At 42.9% G+C, this 23894-nt stretch overlaps 1 protein-coding gene across 1 annotated transcript in view; it reads right to left on the reverse strand.

Moving 5' to 3' along the window:
• DNAH3 (dynein axonemal heavy chain 3) overlaps positions 1-23894 on the reverse strand; it is a 329266-nt gene that overhangs the window by 21438 nt on the left and 283934 nt on the right. Inside the window, exon 14 of the mRNA XM_068244819.1 lies at positions 5134-5318. Within this exon, the coding sequence (XP_068100920.1) occupies positions 5134-5318 (185 nt within the window). The remainder of the gene's footprint in view (positions 1-5133; positions 5319-23894) is intronic.

Below are 23894 nucleotides of genomic sequence, written 5' to 3' on the forward strand. Positions count from 1 at the left end.
GAGGTAGTGGCAGCCTTGTAACAAAATTTTAAGTAAAGTGTTTGTGTCGATTGCACGTTCCCTCCTGGCCTGTCTATTTGCCCAATTTCAGCAGTTTCAGTGCATCGATTACATCCACGAGATTGGATGGTCTGTGGGCTGAAGCAGATTGAGAGGCATTCAGCGATCCAGCCAGTAGAGGGAGTGTGACAAATGAATCTAATGATACATATATAGACATATGCCTATGGTAGGGACTAGATTGTGAGCCCCTCTGAGGAACAGTTAGTGACAAGACAATATATTCTGTAAAGTGCTGTGTAATTTGTCGGCACTATATAAATACTTAAATAAATAAATATTACATTGATGATGATGTGGCTTTTTTTTATTTACATTCGCACAGTTTTCTTTTCTGTGTATCAACTAAAAAAGTAAGTTTAATGTTGTACTGTCTCATTGTATTATTCTGTATTATTCCGACTTTAGAGGCTAATAGCAAAGCCCCCATAGGAGCTAGAAACACCAAATATTCAGAGAATGTTAAACCGGCAAATGGGAACAAGAAAATATTTCAAAAAGACCTTGTAGTTTTGAGAAAATCGATGTTAAAGTCGGCAAAAATTACCGCGAAAATCCGCATTGGACCCGCTATGTGATATGACACCAACTTTAGAGGTTAATAGCAAAGCCCCCATAGGAGCTAGAAACAACAAATTTTTAGGGAATGGTAAGCAGACAAGTCGGAACAAGAGGGAAAAAAAATCTTTCAAAAAGACCTTGTAGTTTTTGAGCAAATCAATGTTAAATATTGGAAATTACTGTGAAAATCCGCATAGAAATGCAGAAATCGTTAGCAGAAAGCGGAAACGGTAGCAGTAGCGGTAATTGGCAATGGCGGAATGCAAACGGAAATTGGCATTTCCGACCATCCCTAGTTAAGACCTGGGGGTAAATATAGTCAGGAGACAAATAACGTCTCCTGTTCACACGGGGGCTTGTCTATAGTTTGAAGACCGTGGGCCGGCCTCAGAGCCGTGGCAATAGATTGGGGCATAGAGACTGATTAGGGACATAGCCTGTCAGACTTTACACTGGACACATGGCAATGTTACTATGTACTAAGTTCTCAAGGCCAGATTTCTGCTGCAAATGCCACATAGAATGCTGCATAGAGGGATATACTGCATATGTGGGGAGAGGCACACATAGGAAAAAAGCTGCTGCATACGAACGTGAGGAGGTTGCATATGTGTTATATAGGCTGTTCACAAGGCAGCGCGGTGATATAGCGGATAGCACTCTCACTTTGCAGCACTGGAACCCTGGTTCAAATTCCAGCTAGTGAACTATCTGCGCAGCATTTGTATGTTCTCTCCATGTATGTATGGGTTTCCGCTGGGCATTCAGGTTTCCTCCCACATCCCAAAGGAATACAGATACATTATCTGGCTTCCCCATAAAGTTGTCCCTAGACAATGATGGACATAAGACTATGGTAGGGATTAGATTGTGAGCTCCTATGGGGGAGAGTTCGTGACAAGTCTATATACCATGAAGCTATATAAATACTAAATAATAATAAAATAATAACACAGGAAAGCATATTCTTATACACAAGAGTGGTCACACATAGAATAGTGGAGGCCCTTATGAAATGTAGGTTGCTACCACTGGCACAGCCATAGTCGGTGCAAAGGTAGCAACCGCACCGGAGGAGGGGGGGGAGCAGAGGAGCCCTCCTTCAACCACTTTATTAGCTCTTCATTGGAGCTATGCTAGTAGTGCTCACCTCTGTATAGCTTTGATTAGTTGTAACCATTAATAGTCTCTGCCACTGCCATGCTTATATGTCTCTGACACTGCAGCTTTCCTTGGCGAGTTGTGGGGCTTCATTTCAGTTGTCATGTATTCAGCGCTTGAGGGGGCCCAATATAAAACCTGCACTGGGGTCCAGAGCTCCTAAGCTATGCCACAGGTTGCTAGTACACACGAGATGTATCTGGAAACGGACTGCTGGACACAAAAGAGGGGATCTGCAGCAAATTGTGACAACTTATGGAATGCATGGATTTTTATATATTAAAAATAAGGATGGACCTTTTGCACTTTAAAAGAGGGGCATTTCAAGACACTTGGCCTAGAGAAGCAAAGGTTAGGCCTTGAAGGTTTGCATTTATGCAGACCATTGGATTTGATATTCAAAAAAAATAAATAAATAAGGTAGCATCAGCTTAGCACCTTTCCCGTATGCGCCTTAGGGCCCATTCACACTTGTGCGGGAATCGAGCGATTCCCGCTCACGGCAAACCGCTAGCGGTTCTGCAAGAACCGCTACACAATGTAGCGAGTGGCAGTGTTCTCACTGCCGCGGTTGCAGTTAGCGATAACCGCAACCGCGCTGCATGCAGCGGTTTGCCGGCGACAAGCATTCCGCGATTAGCGATCGTGATTAGCGTGCACAGCACGCTAATCGCGATCGCTCCAAAACCGCCGCAGTGTTCAGTGATTTTTCTGCGCTAATCGCGGGAAAATCACTCCCGCAAAACGCCGGCGGTAATCGCCGGCGTTCTGCGGTTCTAAGTGTGAATGGGCCCTCCGAATCTGGAAGAGGCTTTCTGTTACAAGTCACATTATTCAGTTCAAGTGAGAAAAGAAAATATATACATGTAAGTGTCTGGGTATGTCCTTCGAGATTCTAACTAAAGAATATGTTTGTATATTCAATGGAACATTCTCTACAACATAAAATAGTGTCAAGCTGAAAGAACTCTATTTTTCTTTATTAAAAATGTTTACTGATTCCCATGGTGGGACTTTGACTTTATTATTACATGACTTGGGCAATTTCTAAAAGATAAAAATAAGCCAACAAAACAGATAGAACAATGTTCCTATAGTCAGGGTCGGACTGGGACACTAAGGGCCCACCAAGGAAGTTTCAGCCTGGGCCTCACATACACATGTACTCTAGAAATTTTGCATGACTTTATGGTAGGAAATAGATTGTGAGCACTTCTGAGGACAGTCTCCAATAGCGATATGTCCACATGCGGCGCGTGCAGCAAAAATAAATGGGTGTCAACACGCACTGGTACATCGGCGTGGTCATGATGAGTCATGGGCAGACTTAAAAAAAGCCAAAACAAAACACGAAATAAGTAGCGGTGTTATTCACAGAGATTAGGTCTGACCAGATACATTTTAGATAAAATAATCAAGTAGTTAAATGCCACATGATAATTCATCAAGTAGTCAAATGGCAGCAGATTTTCCGACAAAATGCAATCAGGTTGGCGGCAGAGACCCCCACAAAATGCAATCAGGTTGGCGGCAGAGACCCCCACAAAAAGCAATCAGGTTGGGGGCAGATACACCCACAAAATGCAATCAGGTTGGCGGCAGATACCACCACAAAATTCAATCTGGTTGGCGACAGATACTCGCACAAAATGCAATCTGGTTGGAGGCAGATACCCCCACAAAATGCAATCTGGTTGGCGGCAGATACCCCCACAAAATGCAATCTGGTTGGCGGCAGATACCCCCACAAAATGCAATCTGGCTGGCGGCAGATACCCCCACAAAATGCAATCTGGCTGGAAGCAGATAACCCCCACAAAATGCAATCTGGCTGGTGGCAGATACCTCATAAAATGCAATCTGGTTGGTGGCAGATACCTCATAAAATGCAATCTGGCTGGCGGCAGATACCCCCACAAAATGCAATCTGGCTGGTGGCAGATAACCCCACAAAATGCAATCTGGCTGGCGGCAGATACCCCCACAAAATGCAATCTGGCTGGCGGCATATACCCCCACAAAATGCAATCTGGCTGGCAGATAACCCCACAAAGGCAGGTCCCAGTTAGTGGGGGCCCCCCAGAGCTGAGGAGGGGGGCACAGCACAGGAAGGGGGAAAATTGTGCACAGAGCGGCGGGGAGGGGAGGAAGCCTCCCCCCCTTCCTTTACCTAGGGGCCCCCCTTCCATGCTCCTTTCCCCCTCCAAAATTGCAGCCAGCCAGCGGCAGCAGCGAGGAATCACTTACCGGCATGCTCAGAGGATAGATAGCGCTGCGTGCCGCTGGGCTGGTCTCCATCTCCTGCACACTGACCAATCATGCTCTCACAGACAGTACTTCCTGTGAGAGCGTGATTGGCCAGTGCAGGAGACCGAGACCAGCCCAGCGGCACGCAGCGCTATTGCTCCTCTGAGCATGCCGATTCCTCACTGCTGCCGCTGGCTGGCTGCAATTTTGGAGGGAGGGGGGAGCGTGGAAGGGGGGCCCCTAAGTGAGGGAAGGGGGGAGCTTCCCCCCCTCCCCGCCGCTCTGTGCACAATTTCCACCCCTTCCTGCGCTGTGCCACCCTCCTCAGCTCTGGGGGCCCCCCAGGAGGCAGGGCGGCCAGGGCCCACCGATGGAACCATCGGTGGTTCGGTGGGTCAGTCCGCGCCTGCCTATAGTGTCACAGAGGACAATGGAGCTATATTCATTACTGCAGTAATAATACAATGATACTATGTAGCAGTGTACATCTAGTAACAGATACTGTATATGTCAGCAGATGAGTGTGCAGAGTGGGATGGGGGGAAGGGAGGGGGGGTGGGTAATGTAAAAAAACTGATAATTCTAGGAACATTTACCCAGGGAGTACAAAACAGACTTTGTGTTGTCTACTGTTGAAATCTATGACAATCATATCAGAACACAACATTAATGATGGCAATAGCATTTTGCACCTAGATGCATATAAGACTGCTATAAGTCTGGTTTCACTCACTACTGAAGTCTGATCTTATGCAGTATAGATTTGTGGAACTATGGTATGATTGCCTAGGGATGGTCATTAAGATGCAAATAATTGTGAATTCTGATGCAGGATTCGGCATATTTTGTATGAAGATGTATGCTACTTGAAAATAGACTAATAAAAATAAACCTTGGTGGGTTTTGATTTTTAAGCTGCACACATTTACATTCAAAATTTGCATACTCATGCACCAACTGCATCAACTTATAACCCTAAAAGTACAGTATTTGTACTTTTATGTGTAATTTGTATATATATATATATATATATATATATATATATATATATATATATATATATATATATATATATATAAACCATCCTCTGGGTTTTATACTTACACAGGAGTATGGCATAATCCAACAGAAATGCCAAGCGGCTCACTGCTTCTGAGATCTCATCCTTTAACTTATAAACGGTGACATCACTTGATTTTCTGAGGAAATCCATCAGAGTGACCAGCTCTTCTGTAGTGCCTGGCACTTCACTGACTCTGTCTGCAATCCTGCTGTACTTGGAGCAAATGCTGCAGAGGAAAAAAGAAACACCAGTTAGGACTGCAAAATTCTTCCAATAACTTATTCAGAGTCCTGCATGTGATTTTTTTTTTAACGTATCAGTAGTTCACAACTGGCAACCAGTACTCCAATACAGAACACAAGGTAGGACGACATGAATTTTATCCCTGCAGGGAACTCAAAAAGGGCCCCGATGTGCTCCTTGTGTTTTAATGGATTGTAATAGTAGCCCTGTTGGCAACCAATTGACTCTTACAATTGATAGCTATTCTTATGTCAGTTTAGAAAATGAACAGAAGTAGTAGACTAGCTGTTATAAGAGAAAACAAAAAGCTTTGATCAATTATGTTAGCCCCCCCCCCCCCCAAAAAAAAAACCGCACACGCAAACTAATCACACATTAAAGTATTTCTAGTGAAATAGAAAAAACATCTGTAAGCTTTTAAAATAGCACCAAATACCAATCTGGGTAGGAGCCTAACCAATCCAGGAACCAAACTGTGGTGCTGATTAAATCCTGATGGCACCAGTTCAGCCACCCTTCAATCAAATTTGACACTCCGCAGGTTGGTGATTATCTAACCTGAGTGTATCCCAGCATGCCTTTGTCTCTCATACTTGCCTTCCTCCAGACATTCCAAAGAAAACACTAACAATGACCAGCAATAGCAGTATGCTTCCATTTGTGTTCCTAAGTATGGCCATGACTAAGGAGCAGTGTGTGAAGGGACTGTGTGGGTGGCAGGGGAGACCGAGACTTGGTTTCATTCTTACCCTTTGTTATTGTATATTAAGCTGGCCAACAACCAAACAATCTTATACATGTGTATAAGGGACAACCTAAAGTATCCAACACCTATTCAGTAAGTTACCCTTTTACCCCAAAAACAAAGGTAGTGAGAATGTAACAGAATGCTATGTCCAGGGACAATAAACAAAGAACATGCACATTTTTATTGCTATAAATAAATGGAACAAAAAGTACTCTTCAAGGCTTCTAACTAAAATAAAGATTTTTTTCTGCTTTAGCGCTGTGGTAATAACCGAAAAGCTGGCCACACACTTCTCAATGTGGCCAGCAGATATATCTGATAAGAGATCGAATCCCTCCACATACCGTACACAGATTTCCAATAGATTTCAGCATGAAATCTGTGCACTGCCTTGCTAGGCCCCCAAATTCGCCCCAACCTGTGCCCCCTCCCCCCCCCCCCACCCACTGAGGAAATGCAGAGTGTAGGCAGTGAAGCTTAAACTCACCTGTCCGCCAGCACGTTTACCCTTACAAAGCCGCCAGTGCTCCTCCCTGTCTCTAGGGCCCCATGCTCAAGGCAGAACACTTGAGGCACCATAGCATGTACCTTACGTGACCACTAGAGGCCTCTATTGCTTGGCCTTACATGATACAGGCACCCCAGGACAGAAGAGACAGGTAGGAGTGTGTGACGGTGAAGAGAAGACTCAGGTAGTTCTTCAGGTTGTATATTTGCTCTTCTGTTGTAACCTTAATCCCACTGAGATGCTGTGGTGTGATGTGAAATGAGATGTACATGCAAGAAACCACTCACAGCTGAGAGAAATCTGCATTGACGAGTGCAGAAAACTTTCCTCAGACCAGGTCTTTATTCTGGTGGAGGGCTGGTTTCACTTCACTTCTGGTAAACTGTGAGCACTGATTGTTGGTAAATTGTGTATTTCTGTTTGTCTGATATCTGGTGAATTGCGTTTTGCTGTTTCACTAATACCTAAAACAGCGGAATTAATCAAGGAGAGGGATTCGCTGAAACAGGAGCTTATTTAGTCAGATTTAGGACTCAGTCTCTGAGCTTGCTTGGATAGTGGCTTGCTCACTAAATGGCTCTTGACAAGTGGAATAGGCATTAAAAACAGGCATTGAAACACAAGCAGCTGAAAAAACTGCAATAGGTGAGTGCCCTTAACTCTGGTCATTTTACCACCACATTTTATTTACTTATTTTCGATTGAATCCCCCTAGGTTTTAGTATGGCCTCCATCTTGAGCAATGCGGTGCATTGTACATTTTTTGCAACATACACACACCTAGAACAAATGTTCGAAGCTGTGTACTGTTGACGTAGATGTATGCGAGTTGTTGAGTTAGAAACCCTGATCAGGGAGGTAAATGAGTAGCTTGAAACACTGAGATCCAATGAAAATATGGAGAAGAGCCTTGTTTTCACTGAACACAATTACTAAACCTATATGGTAATCAAACCAACCAGGGGTGATGCTATGCTTGACTTGGTCATTTCAAAAAGACCAGATGTTACATCTAATGTGCAAGTTCGAGAAACATTTGGGAAATAGGGATCATAATATAGTAACATTTGACCTAATACTCAACAGGGTTGTGAACAAGGCAGCAACTAAAACCATGCATTTTAAAAAGGCTAACTTTAAGACGTTCAGGGACTCGCTAAGACTGGTTGGCTGGGAGAGTACATTACAGGGCAAGGACACTGAAAGTAAAGGCAAACTGTCTAACAGATTCTTAATGACTATTGTAGAATGTACATACCATACAGAAATAAAAATTCTAGATCTAAAAAAAAAAGATTAGGCCAGTATGGATAAATAATACTGTTTTGGACATGGTGAAGTGTAAAAGGAATGCCTTTAGTGCCCTAAAGAATGAGAGAACTGCATCTGTACTAAATAATTATAGAGAATGCAACAAAAAACTGAAAAAAAGGTAATCAGACTTGCAAAACTGGCAGCAGAAATAAAAGTGGCTAGTGATATAAAGTCGAAACCCAAATATATAAACTCCAAAAGAAAGAAGGTAGAGAATATAGGACTTTTACAAGATCAGGTGGGAAACTTGATTGCTTTGCTTCTGTCTTTACCAAAGTTATGCCTTTAGCTCATATATTATTATTATTATTTAGTACTTTATAGCGCTGACATCTTCCGCAGCGCTAAACAGAGTATATTGTCATGTCACTTAACTGTCCCTCCTCAGAGTGGCTCACAATCTAATCGCTACATAGCCATATGTCTATGTATGTACTGTGCAGTTTATTCATCAAAGCCTAGGGCCAATTTATGAGGAAGCCAGTTAACCTTTCTGTATGTATTTGGAAGTGGTGAGGAAACTGGAGTGCATGGAGGAAACCTACACAGACATGGTAAGAACAGACAAATTCCATGCAGATAGTGCCCTGGCTGGGATTCAAACCGGGGACCCAGCACTGCAAGGTGCCAGTGCTAACCACATTGCCACCGTGCTGCCCTGGGTTGTTTATATAAGATCAAGATAGACAAGGAACCTGGCCCAGATGGCATCCACCCCTCCCCCCCCCCCCCACCCTGATATTAAGGTTCAGAGTAGACTTCAGTTATCGATATGCCACTTTATTTTATTATTTTCTGTGATTCTCTTGCAAGTTTGTCAATTCCTTATGACTGGCCTACAGCTGATGTAGCTGATTTCCCCTTAGGGAAAAAAATCAGAACCAGGAAACTATAGACCTGTAAGCCTAAAATCAATTTTGTGTAAATTGTTTGTAGGTATTCTAAGGGATGCTATACAAAATTATGTAGCACAGAATAATCTTATTTCAATTCCACAGCATAGTTTAACCTCCCTGGCGGTCACCCTGAGCTGAGTTTGGGGTAGGAAAAAATAGCCCAGAGCGGTAATCCAAAGCTCAGCTCAGTGTAGTGAATTTCCTATGTTCCTTGTTGCTTTGGAGTCCACACAATCGGCGTTGCGCAGTGGGACTCCTGCCTCTCTCCACGGCTACCTGCATCTTTCTTTGGCCGCCGGGATCCCCACATCACCGCTCTTCTTCCGGTTTGCACAGGGTAGAAGGAAAACATAGAGAAATGCGCCCTGTATGCATTTATATATGTGTATATTTATATACAGTATAGATATATATGTGGGTGTGTGTGCGCGAATATATATATATATATATATATATATAGATAGATAGATAGATAGATAGAGAGAGAGAGAGAGAGAGAGAGAGAGAGAGAGAGAGAAAGAGTTTAGCTAGTCTTATTCCTCCTCATTTGTCTCTAATTACAAATTGTAATTTAATCTCTCCTCTGTGTCACCAGACTGCCATGGCAGACATGGCAGATAAGCTCATTTGAAAACACAGGATGTTAACAATATAGCCATTTGGTTCCCACACGCTTATGCGCTAAGTGCTTCTGCTTTACTGTTACCGATTGTTTCCTGGATTTTGACTACTCTCAGCCTGCCGCCTGTACTGACGTCTGCCTGGATTTTGATTACTCTCTGTTTGCCGCCTGCACCGACCTCTGCCTGGATTTTGACTACTCTCTGCCTGCCACCTGCATCGACCTCTGCCTGGATTTTGCTATGGATTATGCTATGTGTGTATTATGTAAATTGTATGTGTATGCTGTAACGCTTGGTTTGTATTATGTTACTGTACGTGTATGCTGTAATGCTCTGTTTTTGCTTTGATTTTGCTTTTGTTTATACGTATGTACCTATGCTTAATTGTATACGACGCTCTGCTTAAATGTACGCACAAACTGTAATGTTGCCCTATGTATGCTTGTCCCACGTCTACGTATGTACCATGCTATTTTCTGTTTTTCACCAACGACCCTGTATGCGCCAAAACCAATTCCGGGTACAATTCACGTTGTACTTGGCGAAATAAATTCTGATTCTGATTCTGATTTTGACTACTCTCTGCCTGCCCCCTACACTGACCTCTGCCTGGATTCTTGAAAAAAATATACCGCTTTTAGACCCATAAATCCAGACAGAAATGTACCGCCAGGGAGGTTAACTAAAGTGGTGAATGAAAATGTAGATTGGGGGAAAATAATAGATATATACAAGTAGTTTCCAAAGGCTTTTGACACTGTTATTATTATTTATTAATAATGTATAAAGTCCCAATATATTTGATGATGCTGTACAAAGTAAGAAACAAACATGGGATTCCCCACAATAGCCTGGTACAGAAGCTGAGGATACTGGGACTAGGAGAACATGTAGTATGTGGATAGAAAACTGGTTGAGGGATAGAAGGCAAAGAGTGGTGCTAAACATAACATACTGAAGATGGGAAACTGTTAGCAGGGGTCAGTACTTGGTCCAATTCTGTTCAATGTATGTATTAATGATTTAGTAGACAGAATAAAAGGAATGTAACCATCCTTGCAGATGATACAAAATGGTGCAGAATAATCAACACTAACATGGATAGTGACATATTACAACAGGCTCTTGACAACATGTGCATATGGGCAGGCACATGTCAGATGAAATGTAATGTTGATAAATGTAAAGTCATGCACCTTGGACGTATCAATGGTAGAGCACCATATAAAATAAATGGCATACAGCTGAGATCATCAGACTTGACAATGAGTTAACCTCACCTGAAGTGAGAGGGATATGGAGGCTGCCATATTTATTTCCTTTTACAGTGGACCTGAATTCTTGCACAGGACACAAGGGAAACATAGATAAATACATCCTGTATGTACTTAAAGAGTTTAGCCTGTGTAATTCTGCCTCATTTGTGTCTAATCACTAGTTGTAATCTGACTTCTCCCCTGTGTCACCTGACTGCCTATGGCAGATAAGCAGATAAGCCCATTTGAAAGCACAGGCTGTAAACAATATGTCTGCTTCCACGAATCAGGAAGTATAAACTTTGCAGATTTGTTTTAGGATTTGTATCAGGTGTAACAAAGAAATGTTTTTTGTTGAAAGGTCATTATGCTGTTGTGTATCTTTTAGAGCAGAGAGGAGTTCTAAGTTCAAGTCCACTTTAAGCAATACTAGTTGCCTGGCTATGCTGCTGATCCTCTGACTCTAATACTTTTAGCCATGTACCGTGAGCAAGCATGCAGCAGATCAGGTGTTTCTGACATTGTCAGATCTGACAAAATTAGCTGCATGCTTGTTTCTGGTGTGATTCAGAAACTACTGCAGACAAACAGATCAGCAGGACTGCTAGGCAACTGGTATTGCTTAAAAAAAAATATGGCACCTCTTACTTCAGTTGTCCTTTAAAGCAAACCCAAGCCGAAGCTCGGGTTCAAAATCTGCTACTTCCTATTTAAAGAGGGAAGCCTTAGGACCCAAATGAGGCTTTCCTCGGATGTAACAAGCTGAGCACGGCCCCCCCTTCCTGGTTTAAGTGCGCGCAAATGCCGCATGAGCCCGCATGCGCAGTAGCATGGAGCCCACGGGCATTGTCAATAATCTTCTGGGGGGGGGCGCACTCAGCAATGGGGGAATGAGGAATAGCGAGGGAAGCTTCAATAGAATCCTGAGGCTTCCCTTTTCTAAAGGTAAGTATCTGGTTTTGTACTCGAGCTTTAGCTCGGGTACACCGATCGTATACAATGGCAAGCAGAAGTAGCAAAGACAAAAAAAATTCTGAAATGCATAAAACCAGAAATAAAATCTTGAGATGCTAGTATGCTACTCCCTCTGTATAAATTTCTTGAGAGACCACATCTGGAGTATGGAATACAGTTTGGGGTACCACACTATAGATATGACATTGTCCTTCTGGAACAGGTACAAAGACGGGCAACTAAATGAATCAGAGGAATGGAAGATCTCACTTACCATGAAAGGTTGGACAAACTGGACTTATTTAGCTTGGAAAAAAGGTGACGGAGAGGTGACCTGATTAACATGTATAAATACTGTACATCATAGGACAATATAAAAGCTTGACAGATGAGGTTTTTGTCCCCAGGGTTGTACAACGGACAAGAGGACATGAACTGCGTATGGAGGAAAAAAGTTTTTGCCATCTATTTAGAAAGGGTTCCTTAACAGTGAGAGTAGTTACAATCTGGAATATCTCACTTTAGTAAGTAGCTATGGCAGACTCAATATCTTCATTTAAAGAGGGCTTGTATGTTTCCCTTGCATTGAAGGGCATCCACGGCTATAATCACTAGGTAATTCCCAGGAATTTTTTTCCCCTTTAAGGCAAATTGGCCCAGACCTTGTAAGGTTTTTTGCTTTCCCCTGGATAAACTGAGATATGTGCAAGTTCAGGACTTTGTTTTTTATTTGTTTTTTTTTTTCACTCTTTCTGGTTGAACTAGTTAGGTCAGCACACCAATTTGGAAATCAAAGCTACAATTTATTTCATCATTAGTCCAAAATGCTACCTGACAATTGTTTCGGCCCTGAGGGATCCTCTTCCTCGAAAGCACAATGCAGACAAAATAAGTGCTACTTAATGTGTGTAGAGGCAGCCACATTTAAGAATACCCAATCAAACTGTCTATTCATGTTGTTAAAATACTGGACAGGGATGATCACAGTTTGTAGCTAACACTGAGACCAAGTCAAGAAATATCATGCAATAGTTTATTGCAAGGCACTCTATATACAATATGCATGACCACAATACAGTGTGCACAGCAAACCCCATAACCTAAATATATATACAGACTAAATATATACACAGTAAATATATAAAATACACACATATACAACCAAGGTACAGAAGGTAGCAGGCAAAGAGCAAGGTCAGGACAGAATGCAAGTTCGGCAACAGATCAGCATGTACAGGGACAGATCAGGAATAGATCATAACCAGGGTTGTCCAGAGACTCAGGCCAAGTAGCTCAAAGTGCATAGCAGTAGAGTTCATTTAGATCCAGCATATTCTGGCAAGCAGAGAGGCTCTGCTTGGTCCAAACACACACCTCTGTTTCTCTTGTGCAAAAGCTCAAAGTTCTGCACTGCTGAGTTCTTGTTTTGGGGCACATCTTAGTTATTAATCTTTTGGGGGGAAATAATAATTATTATAATAATATTAATTCGCTTTTTTTTTTGCTTGGAGTGTGACAGAACCTTCTACACCAGAGGACCATAGATCTGAGTGAGGATGGGTATCTCAAATTCCCTTCTATCGTGGTTGCTGTGTTTGCTAACCATGTTTATGAGTACCTCTCCTTTTATACTCTGATACTTCTTATTGCTACTTACCCCACTATACAAGATTCCCGATGTCTCTGTACTTTTGTCTCCACATATTGTATATTCAAACAGATGTTGCTATTTCAACATTTACAAATGACTATTTTATATCATACATAAACGATATACTTTGAAATGGAAAAAAGAAGAAAATTCAACATGCTTGTTTGTATAAATACAATAGTTGACAATAAAAAAGCAAAACAGTGTTAGCCTGGAAGATTAATGTAGATAATCAGATCCTTTTTCTAAATAAATGTCAGGATTTTACTTAATTTAAGAGGAAACTGGAGCAACGACTGTAATAACTACTTAGTTATGCAACAGAAAATGTAATTCATGAACTGCTCTTTAGTTAACAAGACCTCTCTTATAAACATACAATACGCACATCTAAGCATAATAGTACTTAACAGTACTTGATAAAAGGAACGTGCTACATCAAAACATTTACTTATGCAGCTATACTGTGTTACATCAAATAACTAGATACAAAGCTAACAGCTAAGAGTGTAAAAAGGACAAATTACCATAGTACATGGGACACATTACATCTGATAAAAGGAAAACAACTATGGCTGCTATGATTATAGTCAACTTAGCTTTTTAAATAATCATATTGTACGTCATTTAGAATTGTTTATGGCAAACTTAATAAAATATTTAATGTATACAAATCTGTGCCACACGAGCATGTACAAAGTTTCCATGTGCATTTATATTAAAGCATCTTAAAGTCATAGGGACAGCCATACTACCCCAGGAAAAAAACAACATATATAAGTACATAGATACTTGTTTTACTTACATAACATGTATTGTCCAGGTTTTGATTTCAGTTAATTTTATATAATAAATAAAGAGAAAACAGTTCCAGGCATTTTCCATCTTTATTGCCTCTGACTGAAGCCATTCCTAATGTAATTTCCTCCCTTACTCTTTTTTTCCTAGAAAATGCACTGTCAAATCCAGCTTGCTTTGTAAACACATGTGAGCACAGCATAGATACTATTTTAGCAGCTTCCCCGGAGGAGTGAGGTGCATTTCCCTTCTCAGACTCATGTCACACTGAACTACCCTCATGCTTCCCTCTCCCCGGCAATATACCTGAAAGGAGCCAGGCTGACTGGGGTAAGATTCATTACAGCAGAAACATTTATGATTATACTGGAATGCTAGTAATGCAGGGTCAGGATGTAGACTACATAATAAATACAGAGCAGTGGGTAAATGAAATTTGATTTTGTGGCTGACAAACCCGCTTTAACTGAGGAGTGTTTTGTATTCAAACACAGACCGAGAAAATTTTGTACCAGGAAATATATAGCAAACACTAAGTCCAAGAGGGACAGGCCCTATAGGTACTAGAAAGCACAGATAAGTCGCTTAATATCTAAAAGAGCTATCTGCTCAAGAGGAGGGAACAAACGTATCAGGTTACTCCTCAGTAGGTTAGAACACTTCTCATAAGTGCAGAGACCAAATATATAATGTGGAGGTCTTTGCTGATCCCCCACAAAAACGATTGTGGTGTAGCTATTCCACATAGAGGTCGCATGTAAACCTACTACACTATACAGAATATACAAAAGGTAAGCTCAGATGCAGGCTTGATAACCTGCATAGGGAGCCCCTTAGTAGTATGGTATATGCTGCAAAGTGAAAACACTGGAGAGATTGCAGAGTGGATATGAGGTGCTATTTACAAAAGTGCTGTAATATGGAACTCTAACATGTTTCACCCTACGGCTTTTTCAAAGAGTGCTATACATATATACAGTAGTTATTTACAAAGTGCAAGCCCCCCACCAGTAGCAATTCCCCCAGCAACTGCCCAAGTCAGAGCTGAATTGCCTTGTGAGGCACAGGTTTTTATACTGAAGACTGGTGGGGGAAACGCCCAGACTGGGTGTGTGCACGCATTACATTCATGCTCGTTACAGGGTAGGTACAAGCCATGCATCTTATCAAGGAGGGGAGGGACCTACCCTCCTCTCTGTGTATGTCAGAGGTGAGCCTATTTGCATGTGTTGGCCTAAAACTTGCTTGCAACGTAAAGCACGCATCACATCCTGTCATGCGTACTGTAGATAACCCAAATTTGCATGCAACACAAAGTACGCATCACCTCCTGTCATCACCTCCTGTCATGCGTACTATAGGAGATCAAATTAGTATGCGACACCGTGTACGCATCACTGGCGTACATATATTTGCATGCAGCGTACCATACGCCTGACCGCAGGTCGTGCGTGCACGGAAACTTCCGCTCTGAACATTACAGTGTTCCGTAGTCATGACAACCGCACGTTATGTGTGCATGTTGTCACTATGGCAACAGTGGCCATTTTAAATTTATAATGTAAACAAAGTTAAGAAGGAGGAAGATTACAAGGAGGTATGTGTACGTCCGCTTCACATGCGTCTTTATAGTCCGCATGCGTCGCGTTCACGTCAGGGATGGTCGTAGTCAGTCAAGTTCGCCACGCTGGAACCACGCGCAGTTTTACGCAATTATGCTATGCTGAACTACGGCTTCAAAATCAAACATACGCTTCGTATGCATCTCGCAGACTAGGCGTCAAAATACGCAATTACGCGCAGTGCGAAGCGTAGTGTATGCGGATGCCTATGCCAGCATGCAGAAAACTTCACGCATTAATTCCTCCCCAAATGCTTACACTGGGTACTCTTCCATGCGTACATTCCCCCTGACAATGCGCAAATTTGTATGCATGCAATCACACACGGAAAATTAGCCGCGAGTAAAGCATTCGTAGTTCACTACGCAATACACACGTTAACTACGCATAGTGGGCGTAAGTCACGCGTAGCGGTGCTTTGCTACGCGTAAATTCGTAAGCGCACTTTTGAAACTTCACCTACAAACTACGAGGCGTAGATGCGAACTACGATGCGCAAATTCGCACCGGCGTAGTTTCTGCTCATCCCTGGTTAACGTACGCATCTCCTATGCGACACTTGAAGACACCGCATGGCAGGACGCATGACTCCCTCATCACATGCGTCATAACAATCCGCATGTGATGCGTACAAACAGACGTGTGCAGTGGTAAAACAGATGCTATTCAAAAAGAGTAATCCTAGATGCATACTCGGATATACGAATGTATCTATAAACATCACTGCACATGTAATGTGTGTTTCACAGAAAGCATGCTAAGTTGAAATCTTCGTTCAGTCCATTAGGGGCAATGGTATCTAGACGGAAGATCCACTGTGACTCAATTTGTGTTAGTTTTTTATCCAGATTTCCTCCCCTGAGATGTTTTTTCCATTCCTGGATCCCCCAGAATTTGAGATCAAATCTCGATGACGGGTGTATCTGGTTCATATGTCTGGAGATGGCGGTGTCATTTCTATGCTTAATGTCTCCAATATGTTCAAGGAGACGTTCCTTTAGGGCTCTTGTAGTTTTGCCCACATACCACAGATTGCACTTACATGCAGCTACGTATACCACTGCTCTTGTATTGCATGTGATAAACAATTTGATTGTAAAACGTCTGCCATTCTTAGGGCACGTAAATTCTTTTGTTGTAGGCATGTATTTGCAAGCTTTGCACCTTCCGCAATGGAAGGAGCCGTTTGGTTTGGACGGTAGCCAGGTCTTAATCTGAGGTGGGTCCTTAAAAAAGGTGCTGTGAACTAATAGATCCCTGAGGTTGGTCGATCTCCTGTAAGTAACTGACGGATTAGAGGGTAAAATTTTTACTAAGTCTTTATCTTTCTGGAGGATGGGCCAGTAGTGCTTGAGAATTTCAAAAACTGCATGCGATTGTTCTGTGTATGTACCTATCAAACGTGGGGGTAGTCGGCCTTGAGTACTAGGCTCAATTCGTGAGGTCACTTTTTTGGTGTCTTTCAACGTGTCCTGTCTTGTGGTGTTTTTTGCTCGTAGGTAGGCCTTGTTGATCACTTCACTAGGGAAACCTCTCTGTCTAAATCTTTGAGCTAGGGTGCCACATTCATTTTCAAAACCCACTTCATCCGAACAATTTCTGCGCGCTCTCAAAAACTGTCCTACAGGGATGCCCTGACGCAATGACCGTGGATGGGAACTCTCCCATGTTAATAGGGAGTTTGTGGACATAGGTTTGCGAAAGATGTCTGTCCGCAATTTCCCATTATCAGTGATTTCAATCGTTAAGTCGAGAAAATGGATGCACCTATCGCTAAATTCTGATGTAAATTTCATTCCTATCTCATTCCTGTTTAACAAGGACATAAAATCATCAAAGAGAGGTTTTGTCCCTTCCCACAAAATGATGACGTCATCAATAAAACGCCCCCAATATACAATATGAGATGTGTAAAATTCCATATCTTCAATAAAGACTATAGTGTCTTCCCACCAGCCCAGGAAAAGATTTGCATATGAGGGGGCACACGCCGTCCCCATAGCACTTCCCCTGAGCTGGTGGTATAGTTTTCCACCAAAGAGAAAAATATTGTGAGTCAGTACAAAACGCAGTAGGTTAAGCAGGGTGTTGTTGTGTTGTTGCAAGTTACATAGTTACATAGTTACATAGTTATTTTGGTTGAAAAAAGACATACGTCCATCGAGTTCAACCAGTATAAAGTACAACACCAGCCTGCTCCCTCACATATCCCTGTTGATCCAGAGGAAGGCGAAAAAACCCTTACAAGGCATGGTCCAATTAGCCCCTAAAGGGAAAAATTCCTTCCCGACTCCAGATGGCAATCAGATAAAATCCCTGGATCAACATCATTAGGCATTACCTAGTAATTGTAGCCATGGATGTCTTTCAACGCAAGGAAAGCATCTAAGCCCCCTTTAAATGCAGGTATAGAGTTTGCCATAACGACTTCCTGTGGCAATGCATTCCACATCTTAATCACTCTTACTGTAAAGAACCCTTTCCTAAATAAATGGCTAAAACGTTTTTCCTCCATGCGCAGATCAGTGCCTTCCTCTTGTATTCAGGAAGTATTCAACTGCTTTAATCCCCAGTTCATGTTGTATACTGCTATACAATGACTCCACATCAATACTTGCCAGGAAGGTACCTGGTGTCACCTCAACATCCTGCAAACGCATTAGAACATCCTTTGTATCCTGTAGATAAGATGGCAACGATTCAACAAATGGCCGTAAAAATCTATCAATATATTGGCTCACTTGATCAGTGAGATTCTCGCAACCCGACACTATCGGTCTCCCTGGTGGGGGAATTCTATCCTTGTGAATCTTAGGGAGTGCATAGAATACAGGTAACACAGGATGTTCCGTTCTGCGTGCTGGCATAGGCATCCGCACACACTACGCTTCGCACTGCGCGTAATTGCGTATTTTGACGCCTAGTCTGCGAGATGCATACGAAGCGTATGTTTGATTTTGAAGCCGTAGTTCGGCATAGCATAATTGCGTAAAACTGCGCGTGGTTCCAGCGTGGCGAACTTGACTGACTACGACCATCCCTGACGTGAACGCGACGCATGCGGACTATAAAGACGCATGTGAAGCGGACGTACACATACCTCCTTGTAATCTTCCTCCTTCTTAACTTTGTTTACATTATAAATTTAAAATGGCCACTGTTGCCATAGTGACAACATGCACACATAACGTGCGGTTGTCATGACTACGGAACACTGTAATGTTCAGAGCGGAAGTTTCCGTGCACGCACGACCTGCGGTCAGGCGTATGGTACGCTGCATGCAAATATATGTACGCCAGTGATGCGTACACGGTGTCGCATACTAATTTGATCTCCTATAGTACGCATGACAGGAGGTGATGCGTACTTTGTGTTGCATGCGGATACAAAGGATGTTCTAATGCGTTTGCAGGATGTTGAGGTGACACCAGGTACCTTCCTGGCAAGTATTGATGTGGAGTCATTGTATAGCAGTATACAACATGAACTGGGGATTAAAGCAGTTGAATACTTCCTGAATACAAGAGGAAGGCACTTGCAACAACACAACAACACCCTGCTTAACCTACTGCGTTTTGTACTGACTCACAATATTTTTCTCTTTGGTGAAAAACTATACCACCAGCTCAGGGGAAGTGCTATGGGGACGGCGTGTGCCCCCTCATATGCAAATCTTTTCCTGGGCTGGTGGGAAGACACTATAGTCTTTATTGTAGATATGGAATTTTACACATCTCATATTGTATATTGGGGGCGTTTTATTGACGACGTCATCATTTTGTGGGAAGGGACAAAACCTCTCTTTGATGATTTTATGTCCTTGTTAAACAGGAATGAGATAGGAATGAAATTTACATCAGAATTTAGCGATAGGTGCATCCATTTTCTCGACTTAACGATTGAAATCACTGATAATGGGAAATTGCGGACAGACATCTTTCGCAAACCTATGTCCACAAACTCCCTATTAAGATGGGAGAGTTCCCATCCACGGTCATTGCGTCAGGGCATCCCTGTAGGACAGTTTTTGAGAGCGCGCAGAAATTGTTCGGGTGAAGTGGGTTTTGAAAATGAATGTGGCACCCTAGCTCAAAGATTTAGACAGAGAGGTTTCCCTAGTGAAGTGATCAACAAGGCCTACCTACGAGCAAAAAACACCACAAGACAGGACACGTTGAAAGACACCAAAAAAGTGACCTCACGAATTGAGCCTAGTACTCAAGGCCGACTACCCCCACGTTTGATAGGTACATACACAGAACAATCGCATGCAGTTTTTGAAATTCTCAAGCACTACTGGCCCATCCTCCAGAAAGATAAAGACTTAGTAAAAATGTTACCCTCTAATCCGTCAGTTACTTACAGGAGATCGGCCAACCTCAGGGATCTATTAGTTCACAGCACCTTCTCTAAGGACCCACCTCAGATTAAGACCTGGCTACCGTCCAAACCAAACGGCTCCTTCCATTGCGGAAGGTGCAAAGCTTGCAAATACATGCCTACAACAAAAGAATTTACGTGCCCTAAGAATGGCAGACGTTTTACAATCAAATCGTTTATCACATGCAATACAAGAGCAGTGGTATACGTAGCTGCATGTAAGTGCAATCTGTGGTATGTGGGCAAAACTACAAGAGCCCTAAAGGAACGTCTCCTTGAACATATTGGAGACATTAAGCATAGAAATGACACCGCCATCTCCAGACATATGAACCAGATACACCCGTCATCGAGATTTGATCTCAAATTCTGGGGGATCCAGGAATGGAAAAAACATCTCAGGGGAGGAAATCTGGATAAAAAACTAACACAAATTGAGTCACAGTGGATCTTCCGTCTAGATACCATTGCCCCTAATGGACTGAACGAAGATTTCAACTTAGCATGCTTTCTGTGAAACACACATTACATGTGCAGTGATGTTTATAGATACATTCGTATATCCGAGTATGCATCTAGGATTACTCTTTTTGAATAGCATCTGTTTTACCACTGCACACGTCTGTTTGTACGCATCACATGCGGATTGTTATGACGCATGTGATGAGGGAGTCATGCGTCCTGCCATGCGGTGTCTTCAAGTGTCACATAGGAGATGCGTACGTTAACCAGGGATGAGCAGAAACTACGCCGGTGCGAATTTGCGCATCGTAGTTCGCATCTACGCCTCGTAGTTTGTAGGTGAAGTTTCAAAAGTGCGCTTACGAATTTACGCGTAGCAAAGCACCGCTACGCGTGACTTACGCCCACTATGCGTAGTTAACGTGTGTATTGCGTAGTGAACTACGAATGCTTTACTCGCGGCTAATTTTCCGTGTGTGATTGCATGCATACAAATTTGCGCATTGTCAGGGGGAATGTACGCATGGAAGAGTACCCAGTGTAAGCATTTGGGGAGGAATTAATGCGTGAAGTTTTCTGCGTGCTGGCATAGGCATCCGCACACACTACGCTTCGCACTGCGCGTAATTGCGTATTTTGACGCCTAGTCTGCGAGATGCATACGAAGCGTATGTTTGATTTTGAAGCCGTAGTTCGGCATAGCATAATTGCGTAAAACTGCGCGTGGTTCCAGCGTGGCGAACTTGACTGACTACGACCATCCTTGACGTGAACGCGACGCATGCGGACTATAAAGACGCATGTGAAGCGGACGTACACATACCTCCTTGTAATCTTCCTCCTTCTTAACTTTGTTTACATTATAAATTTAAAATGGCCACTGTTGCCATAGTGACAACATGCACGCATAACGTGCGGTTGTCATGACTACGGAACACTGTAATGTTCAGAGCAGAAGTTTCCGTGCACGCACGACCTGCGGTCAGGCGTATGGTACGCTGCATGCAAATATATGTACGCCAGTGATGCGTACACGGTGTCGCATACTAATTTGATCTCCTATAGTACGCATGACAGGAGGTGATGCGTACTTTGTGTTGCATGCAAATTTGGGTTATCTACAGTACGCATGACAGGATGTGATGCGTGCTTTACGTTGCAAGCAAGTTTTAGGCCAACACATGCAAATAGGCTCACCTCTGACATACACAGAGAGGAGGGTAGGTTCCTCCCCTCCTTGATAAGATGCATGGCTTGTACCTACCCTGTAACGAGCATGAATGTAATGCGTGCACACACCCAGTCTGGGCGTTTCCCCCACCAGTCTTCAGTATAAAAACCTGTGCCTCACAAGGCAATTCAGCTCTGACTTGGGCAGTTGCTGGGGGAATTGCTACTGGTGGGGGGCTTGCACTTTGTAAATAACTACTGTATATATGTATAGCACTCTTTGAAAAAGCCGTAGGGTGAAACATGTTAGAGTTCCATATTACAGCACTTTTGTAAATAGCACCTCATATCCACTCTGCAATCTCTCCAGTGTTTTCACTTTGCAGCATATACCATACTACTAAGGGGCTCCCTATGCAGGTTATCAAGCCTGCATCTGAGCTTACCCTTTGTATATTCTGTATAGTGTAGTAGGTTTACATGCGACCTCTATGTGGAATAGCTACACCACAATCCTTTTTGTGGGGGATCAGCAAAGACCTCCACATTATATATTGGTCTCTGCACTTATGAGAAGTGTTCTAACCTACTGAGGAGTAACCTGATACGTTTGTTCCCTCCTCTTGAGCAGATAGCTCTTTTAGATATTAAGCGACTTATCTGTGCTTTCTAGTACCTATAGGGCCTGTCCCTCTTGGACTTAGTGAGTGTTTTGTATTGTAAGCTCTTTTTTGTAGTCCAGGTATGGTGCACTCACAGTTGGGGATCTGGCTTATGGAAGTGCATTGCTTACTGCGGCAATACTTAAAGGAATACTATCGATTCACATATTTTTTTCAATTGACACAGGAATTGTTTGGGAAGTGCTGCTAAGTACTGGTGTATACATTTTAGTAGCAACTTCTTTGTTTACTGTTAGCAAAATACTTTCAAACTTTACTAACGCCAAAACTGACGGCTGACTGAGCCATGAGGAGAGGGGAAATTCCCCTCACACTTGATCAGTTAACTCTATGTGTAGCTCTGTGTGTGACACTCACAACAGCTGCAGCTCCTGTGTTCTGTGTTTCTGACTGACATGTCTGAAGAGAGCAGAGGAAATGTAACTAATTGTCACAGCTTTTCATACTGTTTTTGCTTTCAGAGTTTGATGTTTGATATTTGCTTTCTGTAGTCTGATATGCAACTCTGGCTGTGCATTGAAGCAGACACCCCTTCTGCAATTGATTTGTCCCAATATAGCTAAATCCTACCCTCAATAAATTACAGCTTTTGTGTGAGAAAACGCGGAAAAGCCGCCGTGTGTGTTCAGAACAAGGCGGCTGATTCCGCGTCCAACGGGGTGGTTGGCACGCGTAGGCCTACATCTACCATTATGGCTGAATGTGGAGAAACCGCCGCATGCCCTGATAGCGGTGCGGCTGGTTCGGCGTCCAGCGCGGCGGGTGGTACACAACACATGGCTGGTGTGGCTGGGACTGATAGTCCACACAGGCTCAGAAGGACGCGCGCGCGAGCTGAGAGGCAGAACTTTTATGACAGCCAGAAGGGAGTCAACTGACCAAGCCGATCAGCTGACGATTCAACCAGTTCCCATTGGTCCAGCACTTAGGGGAGGCGCTGGAGAGCGTTGTGCTATATATACCGGGTGCTGGTCATTCACTGGTTGTCTGCCGTTGCGATCATTACGTGGAAGCAATCAGACCTTTTGTTAGATTCTGTGTTACCAGTTGTTATATTCAGACTAGTTCCAGGGTGTTGATGATCACGGACCTCACTCCCAGATTAGGGAATTGTATTACCATTCTGTTATACTTCAGACTAGTTCCAGGGTGTTGATGATCACGGACCTCACACCCAGATTAGGGAATTGTATTACCATTCTGTTATACTTCAGACTAGTTCCAGGGTGTTGATGATCAAGGACCTCACACCCAGATTAGGGACTTGTATTATCATTCTGTTATACTTCAGACTAGTTCCAGGGTGTTGATGATCACGGACCTCACACCCAGACTAGGGAATTGTATAATCATTCTGTTATACTTCAGACTAGTTCCAGGGTGTTGATGATCACGGAGCTCACACCAAGACTAGGCATTGTTTATTATCTGTTATGACCTTCTGCTTTCCTGACCACTCTTCTGATTACTGATTTGGTACTCCGCTACATCTG

This window comes from Hyperolius riggenbachi, chromosome 7, assembly GCF_040937935.1.
Source record: "Hyperolius riggenbachi isolate aHypRig1 chromosome 7, aHypRig1.pri, whole genome shotgun sequence".
NCBI lineage: Eukaryota > Metazoa > Chordata > Amphibia > Anura > Hyperoliidae > Hyperolius > Hyperolius riggenbachi.